Below are 17,074 nucleotides of genomic sequence, written 5' to 3'. Positions count from 1 at the left end.
GCGTCCGCCAGCCAATGCACAACTGAAATGGAAACCGAACAGCAGCGGCAGCAGCAGCAGCAGCAACACCAAAGAACGCAGAGCCAAAAGCAGAATTGGCGCTGCTTTCAATAGCCAAAGCGTACGAAACGAACCAGCGCTAACGAAGTTCGTTAGGCGACAAGCGAAGCCGAAACCGAAGCCAGAGGACGAAGCGAAAGCATTAAATCACGAAGGCAAACCCGAAGCAAATGCAGCTGTCGTGTGTGGGTTGGATGTGGGGTGTGGGTGTGGGTGTGGGTGTGGGGTGACACGTTCTGCGACACCATACGGAAGTGCATGCGTGTGCCCCAAGCCACTGCAGGGCACTGCCTCTGCATGAAGACATTTTGATATTCGTGTGACAAAATTGTGCCTCCAAATTGAATCATTTCTTAATTGGATTTTGAGTCTTTAGTTTTCTCAATTGTTGCACTTTTGTTTCGGTGCCTTCGAGTCCCACTGTGCCTGCCACGGCAACGCAGCGCAACGCATCGCAGGGTTTGCGCTGTCATTTTACTGCGCTAATTAGCTGCCATAATACCTCATCCATTCACCATCCAGCCCATCCCGTACCCAGCAGCGGTTAGGCTCTCATTATGCGTGGGTGCGTGTGGATGCTCTAGCTAGTTTCGGCTAAGTCCTGTCCTGTCCGTATGTGTGTGTGTGTGTGTGTCTGTGGGTGCGTGTGCAGCAAATCATTGCCGACTTTTGTGCGCAAATATTTACGACAACTGGCAGCTGCTGCTGTTGCTTGTGGCTGCTGCTGCTCCCTGCCCGTCTCCCAATGAGTGGCGCAAGAGACAAAAGCACACAGAAAAACGTCTAACGTCTAACAACGACAACAACCTGTCACGCCAGCTGAGGTACGGGTACGGTTACAGGCAGGAGCACACACATTGAGGGTGCCGCCTAACAATGTGTACCCTCCTGCAGCGAGAGAGATGGAGAGACAGACAGACGGAAGAGACAATGTCACAGACAGCAAGCAGCGGGCAGGTCAGCAGGAGCTCCACATGAGCTGACACTGCCAGTTAAACAGAGAGGACCACGGACAACGGCCCACGGGTTTCCTCCGTAATGGCCTCTAAACAAAAGGCGTGCTCGCTTTTCTTTTTTTCGATTTTTTTTTGGCCAAGAGCGTGACCCTGTGCCCCCGTGCCACCGTGCCCCAAATGGTAGCACAACTGCGTGTGTGTGTGCGTGTGTGTTTTTGTTGGGGTACATTTGTCTTTTTGCAAATTAATTTATAAGAGCAATTGACATTGAGCCGGAATGTAAATATGCCACTGAGAATGGCATTGGCATATGATGCTCCTACTCCGCCTCCGCCTCCGCATCTCTCCCTCTGTGCCCATGTCTCCCCCTTCCTTGCATTAAAAATTCAAGTCCCACTCGGAGTCGCATCTGTGTGCGTGATGCTCCTCCCTTGGTGTTCACCCTTCTCACTTTATCTTTGTGTGTGTCCTTCAGGCTCCTTGCCTGTCCTGGCATTTATCTGTACCAGCAGCAGCAGCAGCAAAATTGTTGCGAAATGCCAAGCTGACGTTGCACTTAAGAAAATGGGCCAACACAAATATTGCTAAAGGTTGGGATATCCTGCGGCTGTTCGTCCTTCGTCTAGGAAGTACGCCAGAACCATTTCCAATGCACACAACTGTAAGTGTGTATTTGCGTATGTGTTCGCAGCTTCGTCTCGTAATTGGCCGAGCTGTACGTTATGAGCCGCCCGCAGCAGTAGGCAACGTTTTCCATATTGGCCAAGAGGGAAATGCTCTCATATTGGCTTTAATTCAATAACTGTTTAAATTGTGTAATTGTGGATATGGATGGAACTGCATGGGAAATGAATGGTCAGGCCAGGAAGATGCATCACACTCGGTGGATCCATCATAGGAGCTTCCACTGGATATTGATAGCTGTCTGATGGATATTCGTATATGGTGGATACACTCTGCTACTTAGGAAAGAAAAGTCATTTTCCCTGGGTTATCTCTCCCACAGATTTAGAGTAGGGAAATAAACCATAGACACGCACACTGTGTCGCTGCCTTAAAAGATTTATCCACAAAACTTGATAATCTCCCAAAGAAAACATCCTACGAAAAAGGTCACTTTCTCCACCCGTAAATATTTGCAAAGAGAGAGACAGAAGATGGAATTCTTAATTTCATTCCGCTTTCAACTTTCCTAAACGGTTATTAACTTTCCAATGTGTTTGCCTCCTATGTTAGAAGGGAAAGAGAGAGAGAGCAACTTTATTACTGAAATACAGTCATAGCCATTCGTATGTTTACACCACAAAAATGTTGTGGCAAAGATGTTGGTGGGGGGGCCGTTTGAGGCATGCTATAAAGTGGCAAGAACAACAACGACAAAGACAGTGGCAACGACAACGTTGCCGTTGACTTACAAACTGATTTGCAATTTTACAAAGAGCTTCGCTTGCACACAAAGAACACGAAAGGTGGAGCAGACTGGCTAGCTGGAAGGTAAGGGGGCAGTGGCATGCACCAAAAGCAACAACGACAACGAAACAAAAGCCAAACAAAACTTTTTTTGCCCGGAATTTCCTCGGCTCATCATCGGTAGGTAGCGGCCGGGCGGCCCAAAACTGCTGACTGACTTGACTTGACTGTGAAATTTGTTGTTGTTGCTGTTGCTTGGGACAAAGCCTATTTCTCTCACTGTCACTCTTAGTCTCTCGTTCGCTCTCTGTCTCCCTCCCACTAACCAACTAACTGACTCTTTGGGTGACCTTTTTTGGCCAAGCAAAAACTGTAAAACTCATTTACATAACAATTACCGCTTGACACGGCGATGCTCTGACAAACGCTCGACTTCCTCTGGACCTTCTTCTCCTTCTCCTTCGTCCAGGCAGGACCATACCCCACAGTCCCCTCTAACTGAAAGCTAAACTCCACTTTTGGGGCACTACTTTGAAGTCCCTCACACACACACCGCACACAGCACACCACACACCCAACTATGTTTTGTCGTTGCTTTGGGGGATCCCTAACATGTCCCTACTTTTCAGTCTGTGTGTCAGTGTTCCCTCTCTTATTATTTGATGTCTGCCTGGGTTTCCGTTCCTCTCTTTCTCTCTCTCTCTCTCTCTCTTCTGTCTCTGTTTGTGTTTCTCTTTGCTGCCTTCCCCACTTCCCTTTGCTGACGCCACCTGCCACCACTTGCGGGACTGACATTTTATTTCGATTGCTTTGCATTTCCAACTTTTTCTCACTCTCACTCTCTCTCTTTCTTTCTATCTTCCTATCTTTTTGCTCTCATTTTAAAAAGCGCCAATTGCTTGCAACTGCTCTTGCAACACTGCCCCAACAGAAGCCGAATAGACGCTGCTTCCAACCCAACTCTGTAAACCTCATTCCATGGCACGCCACTTCACTTTCATTATGTGTCCGTTGCATTGTGGTGACTTTTTCGCATATATTCTCCCCCCGCCCCGACTTTAATGCTTGAGAAACGGTTCCGGTAGATTATGTGACACTTCATATGGGACTCTGAGGTGGATATGGGTTGTGGTTCTGCACAGAGAGACAGATGTACACACGTCTAGTACATGTGTTCGAGTAGGTCTGTGGGGCATAGCTGCTTGTGCTTGTCTCTTGATTCTGCCTTAATCTACGAGTAGGATGGCACTGATTAGCCAAAGCACTTACAATTTCATCCAAAGTGTTCGTCGGCTCCTTCATACCATGACGTTGGAGACTCGCATCCAATCTGTGGAGAAAGAAAGGCAAACAAGTGTAAGGAGCAGGCGGCAATCAGCAAACAGCACAAACAAATAATCATTAGATATAGATATGCAGGCAGTGGGAGCAGGTACACACACCACCCCATCTGCTCACCAAAAAAAAAAAAGAAAGAAAAGAAAAGAATAAACGCAGACAACGCACACAATTTAAATTTTGTATTTTCAACAATTTTTTGTTTGGCTTCCCTCTGGATTTGGTTTATGCTCTTTTAGATACACTTTCACAGCGGGGTATCAATATTATGGAATTTTACAGAGGTAACCAGTTAGTTGTAATCATTTTGTAGAGGTAGTGGAACGACACACTCCATTCGCTAAACATTTCTTTCGCAACTTATAATTAATTGAAACTTTCAGGCTCCTCCTTCTGCCATTAGTGAAATGATTTTCTGATTTCTTTTATTAAAATATTTACAGAATTTGTTGCCATAAGAAGCAGAGCATCAATGAGTAGCCCTCCATGTAGAAATTCCTCTATAGAATTGGACCCAAAGGAAGTGTGGTCGGAACACACTCTCTCTCTCTCGCACTCGCTCCTTCGCCTACTCTGTGTGTGTGTCTGCTAACAATGCTAACCCACAGAGACCCTGCCGCACATCCTCCTCCCAGACTCCACCACACATGTCCCATACAAAAGGCAGCCTTATCAATTTCAAGCATTTTTGCCGTAAAAATATTAACAAAATAAACGAAAATTATTTGCCTTGACTTTATGAAATGAAATGAGCGATTCTGGGAGAACTTTTCAATGGTCCCCTTATGGTGTGGACCGCCCCTAAACAGCAGCAGAAATATACTCTTTTTATTTGACTTATTTAGTTCAACAAAGACACACAGAGAGAGTGAGAGAGAGAGGAGTTTATTCTTATTAAAATGAGGCCACACAGTCCTTGTGTCATTTGCATTTTCCACCCAAGAAAAAACCCCACTTCCTGCCAGCCACTTCCTAGACATTTGGAGTTCGGCTCTTCTCTGTTTTTTTTTTTAAGTTGATTGCCACATAAATTTCATGTAATCTAATAAAATTTGAATTGTCGTCGTCTTCGACGTTGCTTTTGCCGCCCACTCAGCCACTGCCTCTCCCGCTGGCATTCCATCTAGTGGAGTGTGGGATCCGATTTAAGGAGCGTCGGGGGAGCCCTGATGTAGTCACAACTTTGAACCGGCGATAAGCTAATCAAATTAATTCAACTTAGAAAAACTTGTGGCAAACGAATTTGCAACAAATTAATGTTATTTTATGGCTGCTTAAACCTGACACTGCGGTGCCGCTGCCCCACTCCCCGCTTGTGGCAAAACTCACTTCAAAGTAATTCATTTCTGATTGGAAGTTTCCTGTCAGCAATTTTACTTTTTTTTCTACTCCCCGCCGCTTGATCCTCGCTAGCTCGCTGGCCTTTCACTTCTCGCTTTTCACTTTCCACTTTTTCTGCATGTGTGTGTGTGTGTGGAAAAACTTTTCAGCCTGGCTTAAAGTGTGGCCCAGCCCAGCTGCCCCTGCTGGGGTATTTATGGATATGTGTGGAACAAGTTATTCGGGATGTTGCTTGCCCCTCTGCTCCACCGAAACAAATAAACTTGGAAAATTGACTACTAACAGGCAGGACGGGGGACGCAGAGGGATAGCTCAATAGATACATTTTTACCAGCTTGTTGTGACGAAATCTGAGGAGGGAGCTCTTAAGAGCCAAGTGGCCAGCAGCAAACAGCCGACAATAGATCGAAATTCCCATAGCCCTTATGCCTTGATATCCTGATTTTATTATATGTATATCCTCCCGCATTTTGTTGCTCCTTGGAGTATCCTTTTTCTTGATGATTTGTAAACTCTCTTTCTCCAACAGTTAAACTTCGGTCTATTGATTGATTTTATTTCTTGGTCTCTTTGCCGCTCAGCGACTGAGTTTGTGAGGCAAATACTTCAGCGCCACAGAGTGGGTGGCTGCAGAGGCAGAGGCAGAAGCATTCCATTCACTTGGCAATTTACTCGAATGCAGTTTGCATGTTTGATGACAGCTCCAAACGGTTCGGCATCCCTCTTGTAACCAGCATGCCACAATACATACACCTTTTCTTTTTTTTGGCAACACACCGTTCCTCCCCCTCTGCCGCTGCTGCTCGACTTGCCACTAACAGCGCCATAAACAGAACGTGGCCGTGCCAAACGTGTCAAATGCACAAAAATCAAAAGTCTCACTCAACTTTCATATATAAAATGGAAATGCATATGAACATACTTCTCCATATATAGCTATATCTACATATATATTCATGGATGGTGGCAGCATCACGTTCAAATTGGCACCAATATTGCAGGTAACACCCACACATGCCGTTTGTTCAGGGCACATGCCACAGTAAATGCATCCAAATATATTTACGGAATTAGGCAACTAATTTGCATAGACCAAAAGTCAAATAAACAATAATTATGAATAATTATGAAGAGTTATGAAGAATAACCCGCACACACATAGCCACACACAAACATCTGCGCAAATATTTACCATAATAATTCGAATGGCATTATTCGTTGTGGCAGACATTGTGGCTGCCATCCACAAATGAGAGAGGGGCGAGACAGCTGCAACAGATTTCAATGGATTGAATGGATTGATGAAAACACTTCGCTACCGTGGCTGCCTGATGATCTACTCGTCCCTCCACGATGATGTACTCACAGATATCTCGTGTGTAATTCCCAGGATAATATTTACTCCAGAAGCAACGGAACGGGTGGGTCGAAAACCAATGGAAATTCTCATTAAATTTGCAATTTACAATTGTTTTAATTATTTGTCACAGGATATTGGGGACTCACTCGCCAATAAACCATTTCCGATCCGATTGCTGGTGGGATGAGGGGGCTGTTGCAAGTGGGATGTGGAAAATGGCCGAGCCACGCGTTGCGGTGTTTATTATTCGTGCATTTTATTTGTTTTGTGGGTTTTCAGTTTCGGTTTCAGTTTCAGTTTCATTTTTCCATTGCCTTTTGCGACTTTTCCACTCTTTTGCGACACTCGAAACGGGTCGCGGCGGGGGAGTGGAATGTCAGGCGCAGCATATCAAATTGCCACTTCCGTGGCATTGTCTTACGTTTTTGCACACATAAATTAATCAAAGATGTGACCAACGGAATGCAATTTGAATTGGAACTAATGTTGCATATCCAAGTGTGGCCAAAATTTAATTGCAAAATGTTTTCCCCGCTGTGTGAAGAGCATTTTAGAGTGCGACGCTTTGGTTTTTGTTTAGTTTATTGTTGTTTTTGGTTGCTGTTTTGTGCGTTTTGGATATGTGTGTCCACCGCCCACATGCATTCCCTTGGGGTCGCATTCGGTGTCATACGAGAGAGAGAGAGAGAGAGAGTGTTCGTATCGAAATGTTCAGCCGGAGCGTGAAATTAACACCTGCAGGCTACAAACTAATGGTTTCCGAAGAGCCTCTTCGCCTCACCGAATATATTATTTCTCTTATCGCACGGAAGCAGCAATATGCAGACCATTGAGAAGGTCTTAAGCTTGAACGCTTGGGCAACCATAAATGAGAATGCAAAGGCCCAATACCAAACAAAAAGATACATGCAGTAGGTGCACCGCTTCCGCTGTACAGCAATTGAGTATAAATACATGGGGTCAAATGTTGGCAGGACATCAGTTTCAAATTAAGCTCCGAGTTTTCAAGACCTACCACAGGCAAGCACTTCTGACAGAGAAACAAATAAAATTAATCAAATATTCAGTGTTAATATTGAACAGGAGCAACCAGAGCTAAGACCCAGTCGCTTTTATTCTTTTAGCATGCTAATGGTTTCTTTTTGTATTCCTTTAACATGTCCTAAGTATAAAAGCTTGTGGGGCCAACCATCTTGCCCGGTTTGCGATTCCAGTGGAGATGGAGATGGAGATGGATGTTCCTGTGCAAGTGAGCAATGCAACTTTGTGTGGATCCAATCCTACCATTATGAAGGAACATTTGTAGCTGGAACGCAGCTCTTCCGCTTTTTGTGTGAAACCGGTTAATGTTGGTATATCCCCGTTTCACAAATTGAGCGGAGTTGCAGCTCCGGAAACCACCTTCCCTGGCTTTCCCGTCTTTGCAAGCGAATGCCAAACTGTAAGAGACTGCCCAAGCCTAATCTCAGCCAATGGATCTGCATGTGCTTCATAGAGGTATGCCATCAAATAGATTCTAGAGCCTAGAATTAACAGTGTACGAACGGCAGCTGCTGTTTAACTTGTTTTTTAGTAATTCCGGCTAGCAGCTGATTATTTATGTGTGTCGATTTGATGGAATTTAATGCCAGTAACGGAACAGGGCGTGGGGGAAACGCTTTTGTGTTTGAGTTTGCCAAGTTGCAACTGGGAAACGCTTGTATTTGTTGGGGTAGCCACACTCAAGAGCACGTTCTATGCGCTCTACCGATAAAACATTCCCACATGGTGTACATGCTACTAAGCAACGTATCTGCATCTGCAGCTGATACTTATCTCTGTGGCTGGTATCTGTATCTGTATCTAGTATTTGTAGCTGGCATCTGTATCTGGTATCTGGTTATCTGTTGCTTTACGCTTGAACAAACAACAATCCAAACGTAGCTCTGCGGTTCATTCTGTGGGGCCACATCTCAATTATTTGCGTGTTGAGCGGGCGGTTAATACAACACAAGGTCGGGGTGGGGTAGTGGCTGGGGCATGCGGCATGCGGCAAGCCACACTCTTCCATATGGATTGGTAATTATGTCGAAAGTGAAAACGATTTGTGCTAAGCACTTTTGCTGGGTGGGTTGCCGTCAGTCGTCCTGCAAATTATGGCAGACTGACATTTTGAATGGATTCTTCCGCCCCCGCTCCAAGAGGTGTGGCGGGGGGCGGGGATGAAGTGTCAGACGGGGTCATAAATCAATATGCCCATTGACAGCCTTGTCAATGAATCAACGGATGATTGAATGAGCCATACGCTCAGAACAACCGCCATGCCCCTCTTTCTGCTCATCACGGCGTATACGCAACGCTTGGCTTACCTCGAAGAAGGTCATCAATAAGTGGCGTAACCCCTCCCGCACTCGCACCCGCACCCGCATCAGCACCACCTCCTTACGCAACGCTTTTCCGTTTCAACGCGCCGCAGAACTTGTAAAGACTTTTCCATGCTGCCAGCCAGCTTTTGTTTAGCGCAAATTTTGTGGCAATTTGTTCAATTACTCCCGACTCCGGGCATCGATTTGCTTTATTAAAAAAACACCCAACAATGCGTTGATGTCTGGGAGGAAAACTACAGCCGCTTTCCGCATCTGCCAGGCCTGTCATCGGGGCTGGACGAGAAGCCCATTGGGAAGCCCATCATCATTCGGTGCTTTGCTCATTTCGCTGCCACTCAAAATCCAGCGAAAAAACATTTTCAATTTAATTAAACAAAAACAAAAGCAGCAAAAAAATGTTGTGTTTATATTTTTGTTTGGTCTTTTTTTGTTGGGTAAACTTTTGTATGTACTTGGAGGGACGGCATAAGGGGTTGGGTCCGCAATAATGGGGAGGGATGATAGGTCGATGGAATGATGAATGTTAGCCCAGAAATTTTGCCGGCAATCTGCAAATAATTATGCAAAAATTGTTTGCCAAATGAAATTATATTCTGGCAAAGTTTTTAGTGGCAAAATGATTTTAGTTGTGCGAATTTCCCTCGAGAGCCGGAAAAACAATCTGATCTGTGTTGTATGAGCGTTGTATGAGCACAAAATAACACAGAATACGAGCATACATGTGTTATTTATGGCAACTTTAGCCAGAGAAAATATTGTAATATTTTCTTGGTCCAAATTCAATTAAAATGCAACAGAAATGCATTGAAATTAAAGCTCCAATGGCACTTGAAAGAGATGATTTCTACTTTATGCACATTTTATCTTTTAAGTATGGTTTAGCCTATTCTTTCGCATAACAATTTCTCGTTTTTCTGTAATTGATTCCACTCCCCTTTGTGATTCCCAGCTTAATTTCTGCTCTGGATTCAACAGTGAATTATGATCCTGTCTAATGGGCTTGTCGCTAAATGACGCACACTAGAAATAGTCAAGGAGATAAGTAGACGTAGCCTTGATGTAGACCCACCTCAATATGCCACCCCCTGTCCTCGCAGCCCACACCTATCCCACTCCATAGGCATGACGCACCTACAATCCCAACATTAGCTGACAATAAAATATGTAAATGGCTGCCAAAATAAATCGCAGCCACTTCTGACACGACAGATATAGACGGCAGCGACGTTTAAGTGGAAGAGGGGGGAGTAAACCTCGAGCGACATTTTCGTAATGCGAAAAGGTAACAGACGGAAATCCATCAGTCCATAACGAATAAGCACCGTTGTATATATCCTTCCCCTACCTGCCACTGCCCCCTTCCTGTCACAAACAAACACATACACCACTCCCTGCCACCCGCAAAACTACCAGGCATGCCCCGTGCCCCTAGGAATGATGAGTTGCGATTACACACATAAATACGCAATTCGCTTAAGTACGCAGAGAAAGAGGAGAGTGGGGGAATGCCGAGCGGGTTGGCTGTGTGTGGCACTTCCGTCGTGGGCTACCACTTTGCTCTCTCCCCGTCACACACGCATAAATATTTGCAATTCAATGTAGAAGCGAGAAAGAGAGCGAGAGAGGCAGTCACAACACACACACACACACACACACACACAATGGGAAAACAACAATGGGAATTGATGAAGCGTGAAGGATTTTGGAGGCAATTTTCCAGAAGAGGATTCCGCTTGCATATCATCACCCTGCACAGCAGACGCACAGGCACAGATTAGCCACCAGTGGGTGCGAGGGCGGGCAGAGTGGCATGCAGGGTCAAAGGTTGGTTGGGAATTGAGTTTTAGGGCTTTAGGTCGGACATACTGTATGTGTATGTTATCATATGTGAACATCACTGAACGCACTCTCCAAATAGGGAGGCTGGAGGGACAGACACACAAAGGCAGAACCTAAACGGATTTAATGTCCTTTCCGCCCGCTGTCCATGGTCATTATACTTCCCTCTCTCTTTCGCTCACTTTGTTTGTCCATTGGGTATCCCCTTTGGAAGGATTTTAATATTAAATTACAACTTAATTTTAATGATATTTAAATTGCGTACTCAATAATTGATCACGATGCGCAATCACGATTCAATGAACAGAGAATTACTATATGTATGAGGGGGCCAAGTGAAGGGCACTGTCCAATTGCCAAAGGGGCATTGTGTGGCATTTTCATGGGTTGTGTATTAAAGGCCATTAAAGCCTACACTCCTTTTATTTACACATATAAAAGCACCTACGCAAATCTGTTTAATTTATGATTAAAAGGATGAAAATAATGAATTCATTTATGGGCTTTCAGATTGACGAAGTGCTCTAAATCTGTGTAACTCATTTCGTTTTATGGGATGCAATCCTGATACTTTTATTCCTTGCTTTAAGATTTTTCTTCTGTGCGCCACTAATCGACTGAACTTTGGCAAGGACATGAGACATAAGATGAACTTAATTCTGAAAAGTTGTAAACTCCTACACCAGCAAAGGAGAGAGACTTCAGAAGGATTGAAAGATAAAAGAGAGGCTCCCTCTTGCTGAAAAGTTTCCTTAGCTTTTTGGTAAAACAATCGTATAGTTTTGCAAAGTTCATGGATACTTTTATAGCACTTCATTTACTGCCAAACGCACAAATGTGAAATATAAAATAAAACTAGAGAAAGTTGAAAGGTTCAGCAAAAAATGGAGTAAAATAATAATAAAAATGCCAAAAATGCCAAAAGTCAATAAAGAGGAAACATTTCAGGCCAAACAAAAAGCACACACTTACATACACACACCCAAACACAATTGCGGAAAAATAACTAAAATTGCTTTGTCAGGGGCTAAAATGAATTTCCCGCCAAAGGCAGCCCTAAGGGGGCGGGTGCCGCAGAAAATAACAAAAAGTAGGCGTGGCAGCAAGCCAAAACTCTTTTGTAAGCCGTGTCACTGGATAATCCAACAACAACAGAACTTTGATTCCACAACGCAAACAAATAATGGAGCAGCCGAAGAGGGAAAAATGAGAGAGGGAGAGATTTGCATGGCCAGAGGCAGACCGACTGCAGCTGGCGGCGAGGGAGGAGTTGGGATGTGTGTGTGTGTGTGTCAAATAAACATATTTGGCCCACATCTCCCTCCGCCTTCCCGCCTTTCCCGTTTTTGGAATCCCCCCTTGGAAGGAAGGCATAAAATATCTGCAAAGCGCATTTAAGCCGCCGCGCCACACAATAAAAATAAATAAAAGGGAAAAGACGAACAAAAAGCACAGAAAGCAAAGGTGGAACAATTTTCGTGTAGAATGAGGGCATGACGCCGGCGGAAGGGGCACTGAAAGTGGGAGATGGTGTTGGCAAGGGAGGGAGGCAGACAGGTAAATGAGGAAGAGGATAGAAGAGTGAGAGACAGAGAGCAGCATAGCCACAGAGGGGCCATGTGAGTGGTGCGGGGCGGGCCGTATGAAATGGCAAAGACATAATAATAATAAATATTCAGTTCAGTTTCAGTTTTGTGGTGCTCTAATTTTTTGAGTACCCTGTAGGATTATGGAGGGGCGGGTAGGAAAGATCCTTCTTCAGGTCATCTTAAAATTTACTAAAATAAATATTCTGTATTCGAATAAAATGTACTAATAATATTATTTTTCTGTATTCTGTATTCGAATAAAATGTACTAATAATATTATTTTTCTGTAACACATTCATTAATGCTAATTGTTTCAAAGTATGCAAGAGTATTCAAAGTGATACAAATCCTAGGAAATCCTAATGAAATATTAATACAACTTTTAGGCAATACAGGGTACACCCTTAGCCGCTTCTCACTCCTTCAATTTCAATTCAGTAGGAGAAGCGCATGAATAGAACAGCGATGTGAATGAATAAAAAGCGAACTAAAGCGAGGCGAAAAACGCTTCGACAGCCCCCGCGTGATTGTAGGTGGAGATGGAAACTGCAGCCAGCCAGCAACTGTTTTGCTGTGTGGCTCTGTGTGTACCAGGCAGAGGATGAACCAGAGAAGAGAGCACAAAGAAGGTGAAAGTGAATAAGGGATGGGGTATGGGGTGGATGAGGATGAGGATGAGGAGGAAAAGCAGGTTTGGGGGCAAGTAAGTAAACCAAATCCGAATGAACAGGGATTTGCATTCATAAAATATATCGCATGCGAGCAGAGCATTCTTTCTCTTTCGCTCATTCTCTTGTTCTCTTGTTCGCTCTACCCACAGGTACAGGCTAGGCACAAATGGAGGTCATGATTCTGTGTGCGTCTGTGTGTGACTCTCTGAGCAAGTGTGCGTGTGTGTATATGTGTGTTTGTGCAAATTATGCAAATCGCAAGCATGAAAAACAAATATTAAACTTTTCATGGAAGAAAAAAAAGATTTAGAAATTAAATAAAAATTTTACAAAAGACATAAAAACCAAACGGTTGCGTTTCAACCAGCCTTTAGCCTTCAACTCACCCCACTGAACACACATACACACATGGGTGGGCCTGGAGGAGGTTTGGGTTGCATGACAAACAGGGAGCCGCAAAATGCGGGAAATGGATCCACTGTTTGAGGCAGGAGATACGAGAGGAAAGCAGCCATATGTACGTTCATTCGTATATCTAGCCGAGTCCCGCGTAATGATTGTACTTACATATGTATGCATGACCTGCCATTACCCCGCAAAACCTTACTTCCAGGCCCACTCCAACGACTCCCCACAAAAGTTGTCAACTCAAACACGAATTTAAGGCGTTGCGATTCGGTAATAGACTACTTTGATACCCTTCACATCCTATCCTTGATGGCAGCTGTAGTTTTACGATTTAGATAGCATTTGGATGAGAAATGTACTCTCCTTTGAACTGTGGTGACGCGAAACTGAAAGACTGAATATGCAGATTGGTAGCGCCCCCACTCCCAGTGGGTATGAAACAAACAGAAATTCGAGACTACTTTTATTTTTGTAAAATGCTTGCGTGGACAATAGTGTGTCTCCCACATGGGGAGTGTCGGCTGAGAGGAGCTTGTTTTTAGGGGTGAGCTGTAACCGAGAGGTGGTCTCAGGGGCTCCGGAGGGCAGTGGTTTGGGTGCTCTGGGTGCGGTTGTCTGCACGTGTGTCTGGGCTTGTGTGCTCCAACTAGCAACTAGTTGTGGGCCAGGCCCAAACTCAATTCATTTCGTTGTGGCCAAAAAAAAACAAACAAAAAGGCAGCGAACGACAGGCAAAAATATGTGTAAACACGCAGCTTGTTTGTGCCCACAGCTGTCTCCACATGCCCCGTTGAACTCAGGAGTCGCCTCTTAACTTTCCCACTTCCTCTTGCTTCCCCTCTCGCACTCTCTTGGGGACAAGCCGCGTTAAACAAAATCTCGCACGCTTCGTTTGGATATGAGGAAAACAAGTTCCCTCTAGCCCGCCCTATCTTTCCCGCAGTATCTCGTCATCTCTTTCGGTGCCGCTTCAGTGAAATGCAAAACAATTTCAGAAAAAAATTTAAAAAAAAGGTTTGGTTTGTCAACATTCGCTCGTCTGGTGACCGACCAAAGCAATGTTTCAAACATTCAAATTGTGGGCGGTTGCACGTGCCACGCCTTGCACACAACAGCGTTCCGTTTTAGTTGGGTTTTCCACTGTGACATTTGTAGTTCCACGAAATGTTCAAGCAGATGCAGATGCAGATGCAGATGTTTTGATTGAAACTTGGAGAGGCAATTATTATGTTTATAATTGTATGAAGAACTATGAGAAGGATTTCAATATATACAAGAAGAGTTCAATTCAAACATGCCTTAGTCTGATTGCTTTTGAAGATAATTTTCACTCAAGAATTTCTAGGCCCAAATGTGGGTTTCCGTTCCACACGTGCATGATTTGAGCCCCACTCATTTCTTTCTCTCAAAGCCCAAACAATTCGAGCAAATTGCCTGTCAATCAACTCGAGAGTTCATTAAACGTGCCTCCATCTCGTTCTCTCTCTCACTCTTTTTCTCTTTCCAGGCGCCGCTTTTGACGTCATAAACGGTGCACACGCACTCACTCGCCCAAAACGGAGAGTGATAAATGTTTGAAACAAAAGTGTTACTGACCTCACATTACATGTAAAAAACGTGCAGGTTTCCCACCCCAAGCGCCATCGAGAAGGACCGTGATAGAGGGAGAGCGGGAGCGAGAGAGACGGCAGCAGGCTTAAGTAAAGGGAAAGGAGAATCGCACACTCACAAACACACAAAGCCATACACTCTTTCAGGCTGAGCTCAAAGTTCGTCGTTTGTCCGCTTTTGGTGGCTTCACTTTTCACACTTTTCGTTTTCGTTATGTCCCTCTCTTGGAATTTCTAAACAAACAAAACCAACAAAAAAAGCAAAGAGAGAGAACAGGAGAGCGAGAGAGAGAGAGCTAGAGAGGCTGACTATGGGTGCATTCCAGGTGCTGGCTGCCAACGCAACCGAAGCAGCAGCAGCTCGATCGCTGGAATGCAGGCAGGCACCAACAACAACAACAACAACAACAACAACGGCAACGTCACAGGCTTGCATTTACAGCAACAAAAACTTGCCGTGTTGCTTTTTTTTCAGCAAGGTTGCGGGAAGGGCGGGTAGTGCTGTTGGGGGGACCGAACATGTTTAAGCGCGATCGTTAGAGATGGGAAGGCGGAGTGAAGTGGAGGGACAGACAGTTGCTGACTGGCTTTTCAATTGGAAATGGAGTGTGCGGGGAGGGGGAATGGGAGTGAAGAATGGATAAGTGGAGTGGGGAATGACCACTGGGGAGAGTTTGGCTGTCGTCTGTGTGTGGGTTTTTGGGGATGCTTTTGTGTGTTCGGGATTGTTGAAATGCTAAACTAAACCGGAATGTGGCTCATTCAGTGAAAATACCATAATAACGATCATCATAATGAAGTTGGATGACGATCAGCAGCATCGAAAGCCGAGTTTGGGGCAGCATCGTCGACGACGTCGTAACTTGAGGCCGGCAATCTATGCGCTCTGGTTGTTGTTGTTATTGTTGTTTCTCTCTTTGGCAGTTGTATCGCTCCCTCTCTCTCTCTCGCTCTCTCTGTGACTGGTAGTTGTTGTTGCTTGTTTTTCTGGTTTTGGCATTCATTCGCGCTCAATTGCGCCAGATTTGCGTTTTTTTATGCTGCTGCTGCCGCCGATCGAGTCCACGCTTCATTTCAGGCAAGCTCTGGATGCTGTTGCTGTTGTTGTTGTCATTGCTGTGGCAGACAGCGCTCCAAACCAAAAATGTCGCCAATGGATCAGAGCAGAAGTCAGAGAGGATGGAAGAGGAGGGAGGCTGGGCGGGAAGAGTAGTGCTGAGAGAAGAGTGGGGTAGAGAGTCTAGAGCACTGAGTGTACAGTTGCAGCATCAAATTGGAGGCCAAGTTGGCAGTCCTCCTGCCGCTCCTTCTCCTTCTCCTGCCCCACCTCCTTCCTCTTGCTCTTCTTTCTCTTCCCAAGAAAATTCCCACAAAGCCGAAGACAGTGGCGCTGGCGGCGGAGCAGGAGAGGTCGCTTGGGTAATGGCGTGTGGAAAAAGAATCACGTTTATACCGTTTTGTACTGATTTTTTTTTACCTCTACCGCATCATCGTCATCATCATTTTCTGCCTCTTCTTTCTTTCACCTTCTATGCTGCGCAACTTCTCTTTCTCTTCTTGTCATGGGGTTTCAAGTGCAATTTCTGTTGTTGTGCATTTCTTTCACAAACATACACACACACAGACACACACACCTGAGAGAGATACACGAACACATGCACCACGCTCATTAAATATTTTCGTTGTTGTATAATTTTCCCAAAAAAAAAAAATGCTTCAAGTTCGCCCTCACCTTGTCTGCACCTTGCGCTGCTCCAATGATTTTGCTGCTTGTAGTCGCTGCTGCTGCTGCTGCTGTTTAATTGCACTTTTAAGTGAATTAATCACCTTTCATGCTCCCTCTTTTGTTGCTGCCTTTTTGATGGCCTTTTTGTATCACGCAACTACTATTTTGCATACACTCTTTTTCAACGGGGGTTTTGCCTTTCTTTCATTCAATTCCCAGAGCTGCTGCTTCTTTTTTTGCTTTTGTAATTAATTGAATACGCACACAAACACTGATAAACGCGCGTGTAGAAGAGAGCTACGGTACGCAAACACACACACACAGAGACAGACACCTGGAACCAACGCGAGCACTCGGATTATTCTTTGGGGAAAAAACGTCGGTCGACAGGTAAGCCGCG

At 44.8% G+C, this 17,074-nt stretch overlaps 1 protein-coding gene across 1 annotated transcript in view; it reads right to left on the bottom strand.

Annotated features, from left to right (window-relative positions):
- The window catches only part of LOC117581819 (apoptosis-stimulating of p53 protein 1), a 32,480-nt gene extending 15,406 nt beyond the window's left edge, over positions 1 to 17,074 (bottom strand). The window contains exons 1-2 of the mRNA XM_034269274.1: positions 16,681 to 17,074; positions 3,696 to 3,756 (exon numbers count right to left, since the gene is read on the bottom strand). Coding sequence (XP_034125165.1) covers positions 3,696 to 3,728 — 33 coding nt within the window. The 5' untranslated portion in view covers positions 3,729 to 3,756; positions 16,681 to 17,074. The remainder of the gene's footprint in view (positions 1 to 3,695; positions 3,757 to 16,680) is intronic.

Source organism: Drosophila guanche, unplaced genomic scaffold (assembly GCF_900245975.1).
Source record: "Drosophila guanche unplaced genomic scaffold, DGUA_6, whole genome shotgun sequence".
Lineage (NCBI taxonomy): Eukaryota > Metazoa > Arthropoda > Insecta > Diptera > Drosophilidae > Drosophila > Drosophila guanche.
The sequence above is the reverse complement of the archived record's forward strand: the minus strand, read 5'-3'. Positions and strand labels throughout refer to the sequence as shown.